General features: G+C 43.0%; 1 protein-coding gene across 1 annotated transcript; it reads right to left on the bottom strand.

Moving 5' to 3' along the window:
* Nucleotides 1–2134: 2134 nt before the first annotated feature.
* LOC115160641 (lactase-phlorizin hydrolase) lies at nucleotides 2135–18075 on the bottom strand. Its single transcript, XM_029710862.1, has 17 exons — nucleotides 17482–18075; nucleotides 15999–16069; nucleotides 15764–15847; nucleotides 15306–15399; nucleotides 14435–14519; nucleotides 11632–12301; nucleotides 10867–11518; nucleotides 9193–10737; nucleotides 8680–8948; nucleotides 8298–8588; nucleotides 7936–8134; nucleotides 7467–7669; nucleotides 7070–7176; nucleotides 6754–6885; nucleotides 6288–6511; nucleotides 5888–6124; nucleotides 2135–2923 (listed from the first exon to the last, which is right to left on the bottom strand). Exons 1-17 carry the CDS (start codon nucleotides 18047–18049, stop codon nucleotides 2712–2714), a joined length of 5643 nt encoding a protein of 1880 aa, XP_029566722.1. The 5' UTR covers nucleotides 18050–18075; the 3' UTR covers nucleotides 2135–2711.
* Between the last annotated feature and the right edge of the window lie 398 nt (nucleotides 18076–18473).

Raw genomic sequence — 18473 nt, 5'->3', positions numbered from 1 at the left:
GCCTTTTATAATGGTGTTTTTTTACTAACTTGAACTCTGACACACACACGGATTGCTACATAATCATTACATGTAGCAAAAAAAAAAAAAAAAAGGGTATTGGATTCATTGTTGTTTCTTATTTTTCTTCCTGAACTGCTATGGTGAGAGACTGGTGAGATTCTTTCTTTCTTTCTTTCTTTCTTTCTTTCTTTCTTTCTTTCTTTCTTTCTTTCTTTCTTTCTTTCTTTCTTTCTTTCTTTCTTTCTTTCTTTCTTTCTCTCCACTACCCCTTTCTTTTGGTGCATGGCCTTTCAGGCTTTGATTTCTCTCTTTCTCTCTCTGATCATGCCTTGCTTTGTTATTGTAATTATTGCCTTGTAACTTAAGCTTCATGTCTTTTATGTGAATCCATTCATTTTACAAAGTAATTAAATACATGTATTTACAATTCCATTCTCAGATATTTATTGATTGCCTATTACTGTAACTGAAGTTTATGGCGTCAGATACAAATTTGAATAGGCCTTGTGTCTTATTATGAGTCGCATGTGAGGTATTTATAATATCATATATACTGTATATACACACATGTCAAATATTACTGCCCACTACATTTGCAGAGGTCAAAATAATAGACTTGCAGCGCTGCTACAGTGTAAACACACATTCTGTATGCATGCACGCACGTACACAACTGGAACTCTGAACCCAATTAACAGGAGGGATAAACACAGTTTAGGTAGGAAATATCCCAAAACAAGGGTATGCCAAGTACAGGTATCAGTGACAAAATTGATAATGAGCTTAATAGCACCAGTCACTTTGGTAACACTTTGGCAACAAACATTAATAAACTATTAATAATAAGTATTTCATTATTTTTGAACATTTATACAATTAATTTGAACTTTTAGCATTGATAATAATGTCTTAAACATTTATACACATTTATAACGGATTATTCATGAAATGTATTTTTAGTGTTACAGATTATTTTAAAAGACACATTATTCCAGATGCTTTCTTTAATGCGGCCAATTTCAAGACAATACCCTCGGTTTTACAATCATCATTATTTACATCATGTATAACTTCTATACCATTTTCAAGTATGATAATGTTTAATATCCTCCCTAGGGATCTCATCATACAGATTTTGTTGTTCCTACGGATAGTACACAAACAGAGCTTATCACTCTCTTTCCCAGAGATATTGTGGTTATTTAGTACATTTACATACGTATTCATACCCTTTACTCAGTACTTTGTTGAAGCACAGTACTTTGTTACAGCCTCGAGTCTTCTTGGGTATGATGCTACAAGCTGGGCACACCTTTATTTGGGGAGTTTCTCCCATTCCTCTCTGCAGATCCTCTCAAGCTCTGTCAGGTTGGATGGGAGCATCGCTGCACAGCTATTTTCAGGTCTCTCCAGAGATGTTTGATTGGGTTCAAGTCCGGGCTCTGGCTGGGCCACTCAAGGATATTCAGAGACTTGTCCCAAAGTCACTCCTGCGTTGTCTTGGCTGTATGCTTAGGGTTGTTGTCCTGTTGGAAGGTGAACCTTCGCCCCCAGTCTGAGGTCTTGAGTGCTCTGGAGCAGGTTTTTATCAAGGATCTCTTTGTACTTTGCTCTGTTCATCATTACCTCTATCCTGACTAGTCTCCCAGTCCCTGCTGTTGAAAAACATCCCCACAGCATTATGCTGCCACCACCGTGCTTCACAGGGGTGGTTGCAGGTTTCCTCTAGACGCGACGCTTGGCATTCAGGCCAAAGAGTTCAATCTTGGTTTCATCAGACGAGAGAATCTTGTTTCTCATGGTCTGAGAGTCCTTTGGGTGCCTTTTGGCAAACTCCAAGCGGGCTGTCATGTGTCTTTTACTGAGGAGTGGCTTCCGTCTGGCCACTCTACCACCTGGTGGAGGGCTGCAGAGATTGTTGTCCTTCTGGAAGGCCCTCCCATCTCCACAGAGGAACTCTGGAGCTCTGTCAGAGTGACCATCGGGTTCTTGGTCTCTTCCCTGACCAAGGCCCTTCTCCCCCGATTGCTCAGTTTGGCTGAGCGGCCAGCTCTAGGAAGAGTCTTGGTGGTTCCAAACTTCTTCTATTTAAGAATGATGGAGACCACTGTGTTCTTGGGAAACCTTCAATGCTGCAGAAATGTTTGGGTACCCTTCCCTAGATCTGTGCCTCGACAACACAATCCTGTTTGACCTTTAAATTATGGTTTAGCTGTTTAGTTGCTTGACTAATAAAGATATTTCGTGGACATCAATGACTACATTATTTGCATTGCACCTTTATTGATGTTGGGAGGGGGACCTGGGACTTTGTAGAATGTTACTGACTAGAATGCCTTCTGATTGCGTTGATGAAATCGAGTATACACTGTGACATTAAAGGAGGAACAACTGTATTGTAAACACCCAATCTAATCTAAAGACCAGAGGATCTGATGCAACAGCGTCCTCTATTGGACGACTGATGATAATGACCATAGACTGGAAATGCTTCAAAAGTTAGGCCTTTATTTCCAAAAATAACAAGTGAAGGCAATGTTTGGTGCAGACACTAATGATTCATCAGATATATAAGCAACAACTAATTTTCATGTACCACAAATAGACAGGCACTTTTCAAGTAGAGTATTGACAGATTATTTTAGAAACAGAGACAAGGAGACATTTATGTTGGATGGGGGCAGAGTCTTCTAGCACTATGTATGTGTTCAGAGTGTCTCCATCCTCACAGATTCCACAGAGGATCTGTCTGACTTCCGGTACAGATAGGTTACAGTGATGACTGAGAGGACACCCGTAATGGAGAGAGCAAAGACGCTGTAGAGGGCTACCTCAGCACTGCCAGATGACAGCTCCATACCGAGGAAGCGCACGTTCTCGACTGGTAAGACAGGCAAGGTGGTGGAGGGTGCACTCGTTCCTGGGGTAAGAGAATAAATTCATTGAAATTAATCAGACAACGTGTTCAGATGTATTGGTAAGATTGAAAATCAAGTGCATTTCCCCATTCTGAACTTCCTTGTAAACAAAAAAAGGGTGTCATTACTTTTATGAAAACGCATCACAACACGACAAGGAAACATTTAAGGAGATAGTCCTTTTGTTGCAAAACAAATACATGATTTATTGTCGCATACACAGAATAGGTGCTGTCAAATGTGTTGTTTTACACAGATACCTGTACTCTGGAGCAGGATAGATTTGGAGGTGGAGGGTCCATCATGGTCTGGGGCAGTGTGTGACAGCATCATCGGACTGAGCTTGTTGTCATTGCAGGCAATCTCAACGCTGTGCGTTACAGGGAAGACATTCTCCTCCCTCTTGTGGTACCCTTCCTGCAGACTCATCCTGACATGACCCTCCAGCATGACAATGCCACCAGCCATACTGCTTGTTCTGTGTGTGAATTACTGCAAGACAGGAATGTCAGTGTTCTGCCATGGCCAGCGAAGAGGCTGGATCTCAATCCCGTGGAGCATGTCTGGGACCTGTTGGATCGGAGGATGAGGGCTGGGGCCATTCCACCCAGAAATGTCTGGGAACTTGCAGGTGCCTTGGTGGAAGAGTGGGGTAACATCTCACAGCAAGAACTGGCAAATCTGGTGCAGTCCATGAGGAGGAGATGCACTGCAGTACTTAATGCAGCTGGTGGCCACACCAGATACCAAACACTACTTTTGATATTGACCCCCCCCTTTGTTCAGGGACACATTATTCAATTTCTGTTAGTCACATGTCTGTGGAACTTGTTCAGTTTATGTCTCAGTTGTTGAATCTTGTTATGTTCATACAAATATTTACACATGAAAATAAACGCAGTTGACAGTGAGAGCATGTTTCTTTTTTTGCTGAGTTTACAATTACTAATCACTGGGAATAGGGGCCAGGTGTGCATAATGAATGTTCCGGAGGGATCCTTGACAGTACTACACCAACAGCGCAATGACACCGGCCTCAAGGGTGATCACAGGAATGCAGTGCGGGTCGATCAGGACCCAATGCAGCTGCCGAAGTTACGTCATCGTCGGATGGGCCAGTTTCCGCTGCGAAAGTTGCGGCGGCATCAAACGGACCAGTAGCAGTGGCGTTGGACGGACCGGTTGTGGCGGCGTTGGACGGGCCAGTTGCAGCTGCTGAAGTTGCGTTGTCGGACCAACCCATTGTGGCGACGTCAGACGGGCCAGTTGCAGCTGCCGAAGTTGCAGCGGCGGCGGACGGACCAGTCGCAGCGTTGTCGGATGGGCCATTCCCGCTGTCTCTCTTAATGGTTGATTATTCTGTCACGTTGGAATGAATAATTCGGGAGACAGGCGGAGGGGTGCATAATAGGGTTTTTTAATTTACCCAAATTACAGCGTGCAGTGTAAAGACACGGGGACGAAAACCAAACAAACACTATACAAAAACACAGGGTTGAAACCCAAACAAAAGAGAGAGGAGTACCTTGAATAAATAACACACGCGCACAATGATTAACACACGGGACGAGACCCGTAATCATCTGCACAATCCACAATGGCACGAAAGCCAAAACACACAGCACAGGTACTCACACGCACCAACGGACATGGTAACAAAAATCGACCGGACACTGGTAAACCAAGGGAACACTTCTACAATTACTAATCACTGGGAATAGGGGCCTGGTGTGCGTAATGAAAGTTCCGGAGGGATCCTTGACAAGATTGCTGTACACCAACGCAACCCATCCAACTTGAAGGAGCTAGAGCAGTTTTGCCTTGAAGAATGGGAAACAATCCCAGTGGCTAGATGTGCCAAGCTTATAGAGACATACCCCAAGAGACTTGCAGCTGTACTTGCTACAAAAAGTGGCTCTACAAAGTATTGACTTGGGGGGGTGAATAGTTATGCACGCTCAAGTTTTCAGTTTTTTTGTCTTATTTCTTGTTTGTTTCACAATAAAAAATATTTTGCATCTTCAAAGTGGTAGGTATGTTGTGTAAATGAAATGATACAACCCCCCTAAAAAATACATTTTATTTCCAGGTCATAAGGCAACAAAATAGGAAAAATGCCAAGGGGTTGAATACTTTCGCAAGCCACTGTTTATCTATTAATCTCGGGACACCTACTTTCTCTATGGGAATAGAGTAGTGAATACTTTAGGTTTTCTGACACACAAAAAAAATATGCCAGATATGAACATAAAACATATGCCACACCCTGATCTGTTTCACCTGTTCCTGTGATTGTCTCCACCCCCTCCAGGCATCGCTTATTTTCCCCAGTGTATTTATCCCTGTGTTTCCTGTCTCTCTGCGCCAGTTCGTCTTGTATGTTTAGTCAAGTCAACCAGCGTGTTTTTCCCGTACTCCTTTTTTCTATTCTCCTTTTTCTAGTCCTCCTGGTTTTGACCCATGCCTGTTTCTGGACTCTGTTCCTGCCTGCCTGACCATTCTGCCTGTCTTGACCACGAGCCTGTCAGCCACTCTGTACCTCCTGGACTCTGATCTGGTTTTGACCTTTTGTCTGTTCACGACCATTCTCTAGCCTACCCCTTTGGATTATTAAACATTGTAAGACTCCAACCATCTGACTGCTGTGTCTGCATCTGGGTCTCGCCTTGTGCCTTGATAACATAATGACATCCTTTTGTTTACAATGACAACTGCACTTAAGCAGTGCAAAGTTCAAAATGGGTAAACTCCTCTTTAAAAAATCGTAAAGGAGTTTATAAAAACCCTTCCAATCACTTTCTGTCTTTTTTACCATTGTGTGATAACTTTTATGGTTCGCAGGTGTGATATTGTGTGTGTGTAAAACATACAGAATTATCAATCACTTTAAACATGTTTTTTCCATCTGAAATGCACTGTGTGCAACAGTGTTGCATCCACTGAGATTGACAATGTTGTCACTCTACCTTCGGGCTCAGGATTCAAACACTCGTGAGGCCCCAGAGTGGGGTCAGGGAATCCATTGCAGGTGATGATGGTGGCATAGCGGGCAACAGAGTTCTTGGCTACTCGTGGAAGTTTGGAGTCAGAACGGTTCACATAGAACAGGCCGAATCTCTCTGAGAAGCCAGTGGCCCACTCTAGATTGTCCATCAGAGACCAGGCTGTGTAGCCTCGAATATCCACCCCATCCAGCAAATATGCTGAAAAGAGAGGAGAAAACCAAATTTGGCTCTATAAAGATTCACAGAACATTTCATTAGGTTGTGGGAATGGTTTCCAAAACATTAAAGATGGTGTTTCACTTGTAAATTATATTTCATATTGTCAATATAGAAATACTGAATTGTTATTGTGGCCTATTACCTTTGAGGACCTGATTGATGTAATTCTCATAGTAGTGAATCCTGTGGACATCGTTCAGATCCACTGGCCCTCGCGCCGAGATCCCATTCTCTGTGATGATGATGGGTGGGTTGCCGTACTCCTCCTTGATGAAGTTGAGGATCTTGCGGAATCCAAATGGGGAAACCTTCAGCCAGGCAGAGCCAGAGTCCAGCCAGGTGCGATCAGCAATCGTTCCAGCGCCCCTAATACACACAGTAAAATGACAGACTATTTAATTTAATTAAATATGGGTTTGGAAATGGAACAGGACATCAATTTGAAACAAGGACATACAGAAGAACTATAATACATTCATAAACTATATATAGCACTTACAGGTTGACTTCATATAGTTATATGCACATCTCCAGTTGTTGATCTAACCATGAATAAATATTTTCAGTTATGTCCTGTATAGTGTAGGCTCTTATGGCTGATTTCTCACCTGTCTGCATCGTAGTGCTGTAGGTTCCCATACTCAACAGGGAATGCCAGGACAGTTGTGTAGTGGTTGAACCCAAAGTAATCATATGTACCTTTGACCCTCTGGATCTCTGCAGGGGAAAACTCAGGAAGCCTGTAAAAAAGTTCATAGCCAGTTGACCATATGTGTATCATATTGCCAGTTCAGAATGTGTTATCTGTGAATCACAAATTATTTATTTTACATTTAGGGTTTGAGTCATATAATTTCCTCAGAATGAATGCAAATTCTTCTATGGCTTTTTCAAATTAGCGCTACTAATAAATATTTATCTTACCGTGATTTAGATAGGCCTGCTGCTAGGCTCCTCTCTCGAATGATTGTCTTCATTGTATCACTGTAGTCTCCATTGAATATAGGGTGGGCAAACCAGCCGATATAGAACTGCAACAGGAGAAAGGAACCAATAGTGTTACTGAATAAGAACATTGGCTTTAAAGCTGGGAAACGACAGAAAAATAATGTAGTCACTTCATGTAACTCTTTAATATGATGTTTGTTCGGACCATTATTGAGGCCTTTTGTGTACTGTGCCAAATATGGGAAATGTGGTACATGCTATACAGGAACTCTACATACATGATTATGTTTTACACAGGATACTACACTATAGTTTCACTGATGTAGTGGAGATAATTTTGATGACTGATGCAATGTGAGGCATTAGACTGCACCTGAACAACGCGTCGTGCAGCTTCTACGTCCTCCTGCTTGTAGGGGTTCCGTGGCTCTGACCAGTCTGAGTTGATGGTGATGGAGATAATGCCACCCTGCTTGGTGCGGTAGTTATCGTTGTACAGGTGCCAGGCTTCGGCATGGGCTTTGATGAGGTTGTGGCCCACTATGTAGGGCAGTGTGCCAGGTCTGAAGCTGATGCCTGGCCATAGATGGATTATTGTTTTAACTGCATCTTGAAGACACTTAAATAAATACGATCTCTTTCTACAGTTCTTTTAAGGGGTCTAAATTATTTTTTTTAGCTTTAGAATCTCTTTTTAAAGCTATTGTATTTAGAAGCTATTTAGCATATCAACGATACGATTGTTTCCTGTTACTACAGACACACAGTGAAAACAGTCAACAATTGTTTGGCAAATACAAGCCAAATGCATATTTGTTTAGTCTGAATTAAAGAGGTAGTACCTGGGGCGGCAGCTCCATAGCCGTGGCCAATATTGGCTATATTGTAAGGCTCATTGATGGTGATCCAGAACTTCACTTTGTCTCCAAGGTGAGTGAAGATAAAATCAGCATATTCTCTGAATCGGTCAATGATGCTGTCGTTCTCCCAGCCCCCCACATCCTGCAGAGCCTGAGGGAGGTCCCAGTGGTAGAGGGTAATCTGGAGAGAGGAACATTCATGAAGAGAGGAAACTATTATTTAACTCAGGGGTTTAATGTGTCAATTCAGGTTTATCAAAGTGCATGTGTAATTTACTCCCTTTGATATAGTAAATTACATATTATCCCAGTCATGAGCATGTCGTCATGGCCACCAAACTCACATGAGGCTGTATGTTGGCAATGAGAAGTGCGTCAACCAGTCTATGGTAGTAGTTGAGGCCAGCCTCGTTGATGTTTTTGGTGGTGCCATCGGGGAGCACCCTGGACCAGGATATAGAGAAGCGGTAGTGGGTCACCTTCAGCCTCCTCAGCATAGCCACATCCTCCTCCACCTTATTATAACTATCACAGGCAATATCTCCTGTGTCATCATTGAACACTCTAAGAGGAGTGTGGGCAAACTTATCCCAGATACTGAGGCCCTTTCCATCTGCTCTCCAGCCCCCCTCAATCTGGACAGGAGATATAAAATGACAAGGTAAACATATTGTGGTGCTTTTATTGGCACTTAGCTTTTCGGAATTGTTTTCATTGATCAGTCACCTGGTAAGATGCTGTTGCTGTGCTCCAGATGAAATCTTTACGGAAGTTTCCATAAATGGGTGTACCATCCTCCGATTGAGGGAAACCGTTGTCCCTCATGACTTGGTAGTAGTAGTGGGCTGAACGTTTGGGCGTCCTGGGTCGGCTTGGGTGAGTAAAGTCCACATGGTGGAGACCAAAGCCCACTGTGTACCGATTGAGCCACTCAAAAGAGTCCATAAGAGATGAGACACTGTAACCCCTCACCTTCACACCATCCAAGTCATGGGCTAAGGGGACATGAGAGAAGATTTTCTTTTGGAAGACACTTTTTTTTTACAGCAAATGTTGGAAATTCCTAGCAAAGTAAGTTGCATTTGCTTGCCCCTTGGTATTCTGCTCAGTCTGTACTCATTCATCGATGCAATTCGAAGGCATTATAGTCAGTGACATAGTACAAAGTCCCCCCAACCTCCCACCACCTCTTGAAGGTGAAATGAGAAACTTGTAGGGAAATATATCATTAGATCTTACCTTTCAAAGCCTCATCAATGTAGGTTTTGTAGTAGAATATTCTGTCAGTATCATCCACTGTGGTCTTTGGAGCCGTTGGAACTCCATTCTCTGTGACATAAATCTCTGGATCTCCATACTCCTCCTTGATCCAGTTGAGGAGTCTCCGTAAGCCCCATGCTACAGCCCTCTGCCCTTTGATGGCAGTTGTGGGGGAATCACCCTCCTCCTCCTCTCCAACGTCCTGGTCGTTATAATAGGACTGAGGACTAAGCCTGGCAGTTACTTGACGTATCACCTTAGTGGTATAAGCATTTATACAGAAGACATCAGCAGTACCTCTGATGTAGGCCTTATCATCATTGGTGAACGTGGGGAGCCTGGAACCTGGTAGGCCTTGGAGCTCACTCTTGTTGCCCACCTGCCACTTCATGGCGTCAGGGTAATCACCGGTTTTAAAGATTGGGTGAGCGAACCAGCCAAGCTGAAACTGCAGGGCACGGTCTGCAGCCATGACTTCCCGGGGGTTGTTGACATCTTTGGGCTCAGCCCAGTCTGCGTTGAGGGCGATGGAGACCAGACCGCCTTGGGATTTGCGGTATTTCTTGTCATAGGTGTGGTACACCGTGGCATGTGCCTTTAGAAGGTTATGAGCGACTCTATATGGTGCATCCCCAGGCTTACTGACATTTGGTGGGATCTGCCCCAGACCGTATCCTGACCATGCAATTGTATAGGGTTGGTTGAAGGTCAACCAAAACTTTACTCGCTTCCCAAAGGTGGAAAAGCAGAAGTCACAGAAGTCGTTAAAGATCTCAACCATCTGGATGTTGTCCCAGCCATCAAGGTCCTGCAGGGCCTGAGGGAGGTCCCAGTGGTAGAGTGTCACCATGGGGGTTATGTTATAAGCTAGTAGGCCATTAATGAGCCTGTTGTAGTAGTTAACACCCTTCTGGTTCAAGGAATTGCGCCGACCATTGGGAAAGATCCTGGACCAGGACAGGGAGAATCGGTAGGTCTTAACCCTTAGGGCCCTTAGCATGTACAGGTCTTCCTCTAGTCGGTGGTAACTGTCACAGGCTATGTCACCATTGGCAATACTGCCAGGCTTGTGGGTGAAGGTATCCCATACACTTGCACCCTTACCGTCAACATTCCAGCCACCTTCTATCTGATAGGCTGAGGACGTCACTCCCCATTGGAAGCCCTTTGGAAAGGTGCCGTAGTGGTAGAGCTTCCTCTGGAAATTGGACTGACTGGAGAACTTCTCCCAGACAACCTTGGATCTGGAGGGAACCTCGGACGGGGGCAGAGTGGGTTGCCGCATAATGGTTTGAAACTTTGGTTCTTGTTGTGGACTTCTTTCTCTTGTATCAGCAAACCCATTTCTCTTGATAATATCAGAGTAGAAATAGGCTGACTGCTTTGGGGTTCTGGGCCTGTTAGGGTCTTCAAAGTTGACATAGTGCAAACCAAACCTTTGGCTGTAGCCCTTTGGCCCCTCAAACCCATCCATCAGTGACTGCACAGTGAACCGCTGCACATCCACTCCATCCAGATGGATTGCTGTTGAAAGTCAACCAAAGCAATCCTGGTAAACAATCCTTATAAACAATCATTCTTACAAACAGTCTCAAAACACTCCTTCTGTACAGGGCTAGGTGAGCCCTGGTCTAACACATTCCAGATACTTACCTTTCAGTGCTTCGTTGATGTAGCCCTTTAAGTACTCCGTACGCTCCGTGTCATTGATAGTGTCCCCGCTGTACCCTGTGGGTATCCCATTTCCAGTTATGTAGACGGGCACCTTAGTGACATTCAGATACTCTGCAGAAACATAGTTGAGCAGCCTACGGAGGCCCCAGGGTGCAGAGTGTATCCAGTCAGACTCCGTAGAAGGCCAGGCATGGTCCACATAAGCTTTGAAGTCTCCCACCCCCTCTGGTCCAGGCACACAGCCACCATCACTGGCATTGACCAGGCGAGAGGTGTAGTGGTTGAGCCCCAGGAAATCTGCCGTTCCGCGAATTCGCTTACTCTCTGCTGCAGTGAAGAAAGGGAGTATGGCAGGCACAGAGAGGGAACAATCCCGCCTTTTCTGCTCAATCTGAGACTTTAGCAAGGGTGGATAGTCCCCATCCACAAAAATGGGATGGGCGAACCATCCCAGCATGAACTGCAGGTAGCGGTCTGCAGCCACTACATCTTCAGGCTTGGAAGAGGAGCTTGGAGGCTCAGCCCAGTTGGAGTCCAGGGCAATGCCTACTTTGCCTCCCTGGTCCTTCCGGTACTTGTCGTTGTAAACATGCCAGGCTTCAGCGTGGGACTTGAGCATGTTGTGAGTCACCTTTTTTTTGGGGGGGGGGGGCACAAAGGATCAAAATCATCAAAGAAATAATAATTACAATTCCCAAAGTCAACAAAGGGCTATAGGGAAAGGAGTGATGCTAGTTCTCTCACCTGGTAGGAGGCAACGACATAGTTCTTTATTCCAGGGGGATGCTGACCGGTACCGTACCCAGCATGGCTAATCACCCAGGGGCTACTGAAAGTGTTCCAGGTCCTAACCCTATCTCCAAACCTGAAGAAGCAGAAGTCGGCATAGTCTTTAAAGGCTTCTGCAATGGAATCATTGGTCCAGCCTCCATAGTCCTGGAGTGCCTGGGGAAGATCCCAGTGGTGCAGGGTCACAGCAGGTTCTATACCCGCCTCTATCAGCGCGTTGATCAGGCTGTCATAGTAAAGCGCACCTTTCTCAGAGTGGCTCCCCCAGTGGCCAGAGGGGAAAATGCGGGCCCAGGAGATAGAGAACTGGTAGGTGTTGACAAGTAGACCTCTCAGGAGGTAGACGTCATAGTCCACTTTATGGTAACTGTCACAAGCCAGGTCTGCAGTCTGATTCTGAAAGGCTTGGTGCTCATGGCCAAAGCGGTCCCAAAGGGTCTCACCCTTCCCATGCTCAGACCAGCCACCCTCGACTTTAAAGGACTCACTGGAAGTGGCCCACTGGAAGCCATCAGGAAAAGACTCATTCAGGAAGATGTCCCGCTCGGAAATGGTCTGAGTTCCAAATTTATCCCACACTCTCTGGTAGTTTACTGACAGTGCATGCCCCGTGTGATCTGAAAGACTAGCCGAGCAAGAGAGGTGAAGGGCAACATTAAATACAGTGCCGTTAAGAAAGTATTCACACCCCTTGACTTTTACCACATTTTGTTGTGCCATTTGATTTGCCATTTTTTTGTCAAAATACTCTTATGTCAAAGTGGTAAATAAAATACTAATATATCTTGATTAGATAAGTATTCAACCCCCTGAGTCAATACATGTTAGAATCGCCTTTGGCAGCAATTACAGTTGTGAGTCTTTCTGGGTAAATCTATAAGAGCTGGATTGTACAATATTTGCCCATTTATTCTTTAAAAGATTCTTCAAGCTCTGTCAAGTTGGTTGTTGATCGTTACTAGACAGCTATTTTCAAGTCTTGCCATAGATTTTCAAGCCAATTTAAGTCAAATCCATAACTCGGCCACTCTAACATTCAATGTCATCTTGGTAAGCAACTCCAGTGTATATTTGGCCTTGTGTTTTAGGTAATTGTCCTGCTGAAAGGTGAATTTTTCTCCCAGTGTCTGTTGGAAAAGAGACCGAACCAAGTTTTCCTCTAGGAAAATTTTGCCTGTGCTTAGCTCTATTCTGTTTTTTTTATCCCAAAAAAACTCCTTAGTCGTTGCCGATGACAAGCATACCCATAACATGATGCAGCCACCACCATGCTTGAAAATTTGCCCCAAATATAACGTTTTGTATCCATGACCAAAAATTACTTTGCCACATTTTTTGCAGTATTACTTTAGTGCCTTATTGAAAACAGGATGCATGTTGTGGAATATTTTCTGTACAGGCTTCCTTCAATTCGCTCTCTCATTTATGTTAATATTGTTGTTGTTGATCCATTCTCAGTTATCTCTGTCATTCTGCCCCTGAGCAAGTCATTTAACACACTGTTCCCCGGGCGCCAAAGACATGGATGTCGATTAAGGCAGCCCCCCACACTTCTCTGATTCAGAGGGGTTGGGTTAAATGCGGAAGACACATTTCAGTTGAAGGCATTCAGTTGTACAACTGACTAGGTATCCCCTTTCCCTTTCCTTTTATCACAGCCATTAAACTCTGTAACTGTTTTAAAATCACCATGGGCTTCATGGTGAAATCCCTGAGCGGGTTCCTTCCTCTTCGGCAACTGAGGTAGGAAGGGAGCCTGTATCTTTGTAGTGACTGGGTGTATTGATACACCATCCAAAGTGTAATTCTACCAATAGGTGCCCTTCTTTGCTAACCATTTGAAAACCTCCCTGGTCCTTGTGGTTGAATCTGTGCTTGAAATTCATTGATCAACTGTATACTGGAGCCTCAGAATGGAATGAGTTGCCTCTGCCTGTAAAAACAACGTCCTCTCTGGACAGCTTTAAAAATAAAGTCAAAATATGTTTGATGTCTTCTGTGCACATATGAATAACCCCTATGATGTAACTGGAATGATGAGATAGATGTTCTTCATCTATGTATTTGTTTTATTATTTCACTGCCATACTGTGTTCGATCTTGTCTAGCCATCTTGTCTCAAGAGGACCACAATGGAAATAAGTCCCAGACTTCATTGTGTGTTATCCTCGATGATTTTATTCATGTGCATGTATGACTTTTACGTTTTATGTGTGCTTGTTTTTTCAAATGGTCAAATGAATACACTAAACTAAACTAAACTGAGGGACCTTACAGATAATTGTATGTGTGGGGTTCGGAGATGGGGTACTCATTTAAAAATCATTTTAAACAATATTATTGCACAACAGAGTGATTCCATGCAATTTATTATGTGACTTGTTAAGCACATTTTTACTCCTGAACGTAACTTGCCATAATTAAAGGGTTGAATACAACTATCCATGTTTTATTAATTTGTAAGCATTTCTACTTTGACATTATGGGGTATTGTGTGTAGATCAGTGACACAAAATCTCAATTTAATACATTTTAAATTCCGGCTGTAACACAACAAAATGTGGAAAAAGTCAAAGCGTTTGAATACTTTCTGAAGGCACTGTAGATACTGTACATACAGAGGTATGAATACACACTAAAATACAAAAAAGACAAAAGGTTAATTCAGACTTTTTATATTCCATTATGCTAATAGTAGACTATTTTATATATTACTACATTTCCAAATAGTGCATGTAAACAACAAGTGCATTTGTACCTATTCAGAGTGTCCACCAAATCCAGCTCCTCAAACAAGTCAACCATGTCACATCCCAGAATTTGCAGGTCCCCATTTTGCAGAACTGTAATGATTTTAGACCACACACAGGGGGTTGTTCTTCAAATTCCTCAAAAAATGATTTGATATGAACAACGTGTTACATTATATATTATCTATATTTGCAAAATCCATAAAGGATATATTAATTATAAAGCATATACTCACAGTTTTTAAGTGAGTTGGTAATTGAGACAGCTAGGCTGGAGGTGGAGGGTTTGAACACTGTATAGCTTCAAACATTAAACTGAACTATAATTTGATCTCATCTATGGTCAATTCTTCCATGCATAGTAGTTACATTTAGTAGTTATATTTCTCCAGTCATATACCTGAGCTGTTTACCAAAGAAGTGGTGGGATAACCACTTTGTTGTTGTTCCAATACCAGATTGCCCTTTAACTAGCTAGATAAGCACTTTGCAGCGTACTCCGGACCATGATAACAACAAGTCAGAATTTCATAATGCCTTTACAATCAAATTGGACTATGACATTTTATATTGGATAAAATCTTTGTGGAGATAACATCAATAAAATGATGGTCTCTGGCACTGTAACTACTACAAATCACTCTCTTGATCTGAATCCACCATCTGGTTTTTGAGATGTCATCACCAACACGTTTATTTGACAGTGTAGAGACGTCTATAACGTGACACTAGACTTGAGTATGGTGAACTGTCTGTAAGCAAATACAATTTTAACCATTGTACTGAGGTTGAATGGTATGATCATACAAGACACCAGTGATTAACCTGATGGTCTACAAAGCATGTGTGTGTACATTTATGCAGCTTCACATGATTTACCTTGCAGGATGTTACCGAGTGGCTGGAATTGACTGAAGGAACAGCCGTTGATATTCATCTTGTAAATCACAATGGGTATCTGCCCATTGGCCTTCTAAAACATGACAAAGGGATCGTCATTCAGGGGCTGGGCTTTTATGAGACACTTATGAGTCGCAGATTAATGGTTGTGTTTTTTCATCAAAATTAGAGAAATCATATTAGGACATTCTGTATTCAGCCTCTTCAACCTTCAAACTGTATATACAAAATCTCCCAATATTCACAGTTTTCCATTTTGGGGTAAAACATTATGAGTTTCACACAACACGGTTTACAATAACTTACAAGGATATTGGCAATTAGACATTTAATAATTGATGGTAAGATAAGACAGTAATAAAATACACTTTTGCGTGGAGGCTCTGTTCTTCCTTTCATTAAGACACAGTTTATCAGAACATGGAAGAGTAAGCTACCTGTAATCTTCTCAGCTCCTCTGCCAGGTTTGATTTAGAGGTGCAGTTGTATTCAATTTGCACTGACAGGAAATCTAGGCACTCCTGAATGGGAAATATGTTATCACCATCACAGCAATACGGTGGGTGCCTTGGGAAAAGTATAAACCCTGTGCAGGTTTCACATTTTGTTGCTTTGGAGTCTGACATTGTGACACATTCAATTGTCCAAATGTTAAAGGTACTGTACCCATACCTTAATGGCAGCCTCGCTTTGGTAAAGGATGGGAACATCACTGGCCCTGACGCCAATTGACACATGGCCCCCTGAGAGGAGAGCACAGAATGGAGAGGGCTGATGTGTTATAAAAACAGTGACAATGTTAGCAATCCAGGTCCATGGGAGGACCATCCTCCTCAGTGAAATTTCATAAAAATTCAAATAGTGAAATATTAAAAAAGTTATGTTAAATATATTCATATGTCACCAAAAAAATGATTAAAATACACTGTTTTGCAATGAAGGTCTACAGTAATTTCAACCACACTGTCCGGGGTAGCACCATGGTTTAGCCGGAGGACAGCTATCTTCCGTCCTCTGGCTACATTGACCTTTCATAGACATACATGGTAATTATGACCACTTCCGGAGGACGTCCTCCAACCAATCAAAACTTTTGCAGTATGAACTGACATGTTGTCCATCCAATCATAGAATTAGGATCAGAGAATTAACCTTGTGAGTTGTATTGGGATTGTGCCACAGAGCATTATGGGGGCTCTATGTGTTGAGAAGCTTGGTGACATTGCTGGATCGAGATTAAACACATTTTGACATCTCTGTGCGTTCAGCGCCTATACCTTGTGTCTCCATTTTTCAGGTCACCACCCTCCACTGGGGGTGTGTGTGTGACCATGCAGTGTTTCACTTTTCACCAGATCCTAACCTTTGCTATCTAATGGCATTCACAACACTTGGCCAGAAATAATCTCTTCTGATAAGGAAAACAATATAAATGCAACCATGAATGATAGTACTAGAAAAGTCAAGGATGGGACATAATTGAGGCACAGTCACTGACCTCTTTCACATCCGGTTGACTGATATTTTGTGAAACAATTTTTACATGTCTAAATCTAAAGCCGCTTTGCTATGAAAACTTGTCGGTTCCAAACAATTCAAAGACCTTGTAGCACTAAAGATCTTAAGAACCCACATACTGTAGGAGTATTTATCACGGGCGACAGGTGCATTCTTTACCAGAAAGTAGGCTGGCCCTCTTTTATTTATAAAGCTGTTTTTCTTTAAAACTCCCACTACCTAACAGAGTTAATAACCTTTAGATTTACGAGTTACCATACCCTGTCTAAGGGATGGCTAACTCTGGAAATCCATTCGGTCTCCTCAGAGTTAGGTAATTCAGCTTTTAGTTTCTTTGCACCCCATTGTTCCATAAATCTACAAGAGTTTAGTACAACTGGATGTAGTAGTGTCCCTCGGGCAGTTCAAAATGTTGATTGGGGACCTCTTTGCTGAGGAATGGGATTGTTGTCCTTTACTGTGTTTGTGATTTTGTGTCTTTGTATGTTACTGTATTTTGTAAATTGTGTGCATGCAGGGCTCCCTTGCAGTTGGACTCTTTTAAAATAAAGGTACATGTATTGTTAAATCTGTAAACTGTTCCCCAAAACCCTGTGAATAATGTACATCTTCTACCACATGCTAATTAAGGGTTTACCTTGGCCAGGAAACAGGTGATGGTAGAGGTGGTACACGTTGGCGTGGGCATGGAGAGCATGTTTTAGCTGCAGATTCACCTCATCCCTCAGCTCTTCAAGGTGGCTCAGTGTCACCCAAGAGTGTGCCAGTTCTCCATATGCCAGAAAAACAAATTCAGCATATTGCTGAAATACATCTGGCAGCTCTGCGCTTTCCCAGCCCCCATATCTGGATCTAAGGGCCTCTGGTAAAGCAGAGCGATGCAAGACAACAAGCGGTTTGAGGCCTGCTTCCACTAGCTGTTCCAAGAAGGTCCGGTAGCAAGACAATGCAGGCTGACTGGGCTGGCTGGGGTCACCTGTGGGCAAAAGTTGAGCCCAGGATAGGGGCACTTTGAAGTGAGTTACTCCCCGACTCTGGAGATACTGGAAGTAGGGTCTGGAGCCCAAGGGAAGGGGATGACTGCAGTCAAAGGCATCAATGGGTTTGGTGCTCAAGTCCATCCTCAAGTGGTTGGTGAGGGGGCCTGCTAGAAGCATAAAGTCCTGTGGGTCATCTTCCTGACACAGACAGCCATAGAGGCACATCAGGTATAGAGAGAGAACCTGCACCAGGTTCTTCATCTTGGTAGTGGAAGGTGAAATGCACAGTAAGCCTTTTATAGCAATGCTGTTTACTGTATTGAACTCTTGTATCGTTTATGTAATCATGCTAGATAACGCATGTCAGAGATATATTGCAGTTGTGTTTATAACTTGTACACAGTGGACATGCTGAATAAGTGCTTTATTTCTGGGGCTTTGGTTCAATTGCAGAAGAAATCTGTACTCTTTTTGTTTCCTCCCCTTCATCTGCATTATTTGGATAGTACTTGACAGATATACAATATACTGGAAGCTCAGGCAATCTGGATCAAACCCTCATAGGGTGTCATTTGCAAACATCCCCAAAACATTTGCTTCATTCGTGTGACCGACCAATACTGGGTCATGCATGCGACAGACCAATACC

Source organism: Salmo trutta, chromosome 24 (genome assembly GCF_901001165.1).
Source record: "Salmo trutta chromosome 24, fSalTru1.1, whole genome shotgun sequence".
Classification (NCBI taxonomy): domain Eukaryota; kingdom Metazoa; phylum Chordata; class Actinopteri; order Salmoniformes; family Salmonidae; genus Salmo; species Salmo trutta.
This window is presented reverse-complemented; position numbering and strand designations above follow the sequence as displayed.

Excerpts from the sequence above, each read along its gene's own strand:
- LOC115160641 (XM_029710862.1), bottom strand. The coding sequence starts at position 18,049 with ATGTGCCTCTATGGCTGTCTGTGTCAGGAAGATGACCCACAGGACTTT. Across the intron at positions 16,070-17,481 it reads TCACCTGTTTCCTGGCCAAG|GGGGCCATGTGTCAATTGGC; the intron begins GTAAACCCTTAA and ends CTCTCCTCTCAG. Across the intron at positions 15,400-15,763 it reads AGGAGCTGAGAAGATTACAG|AAGGCCAATGGGCAGATACC; the intron begins GTAGCTTACTCT and ends GTCATGTTTTAG.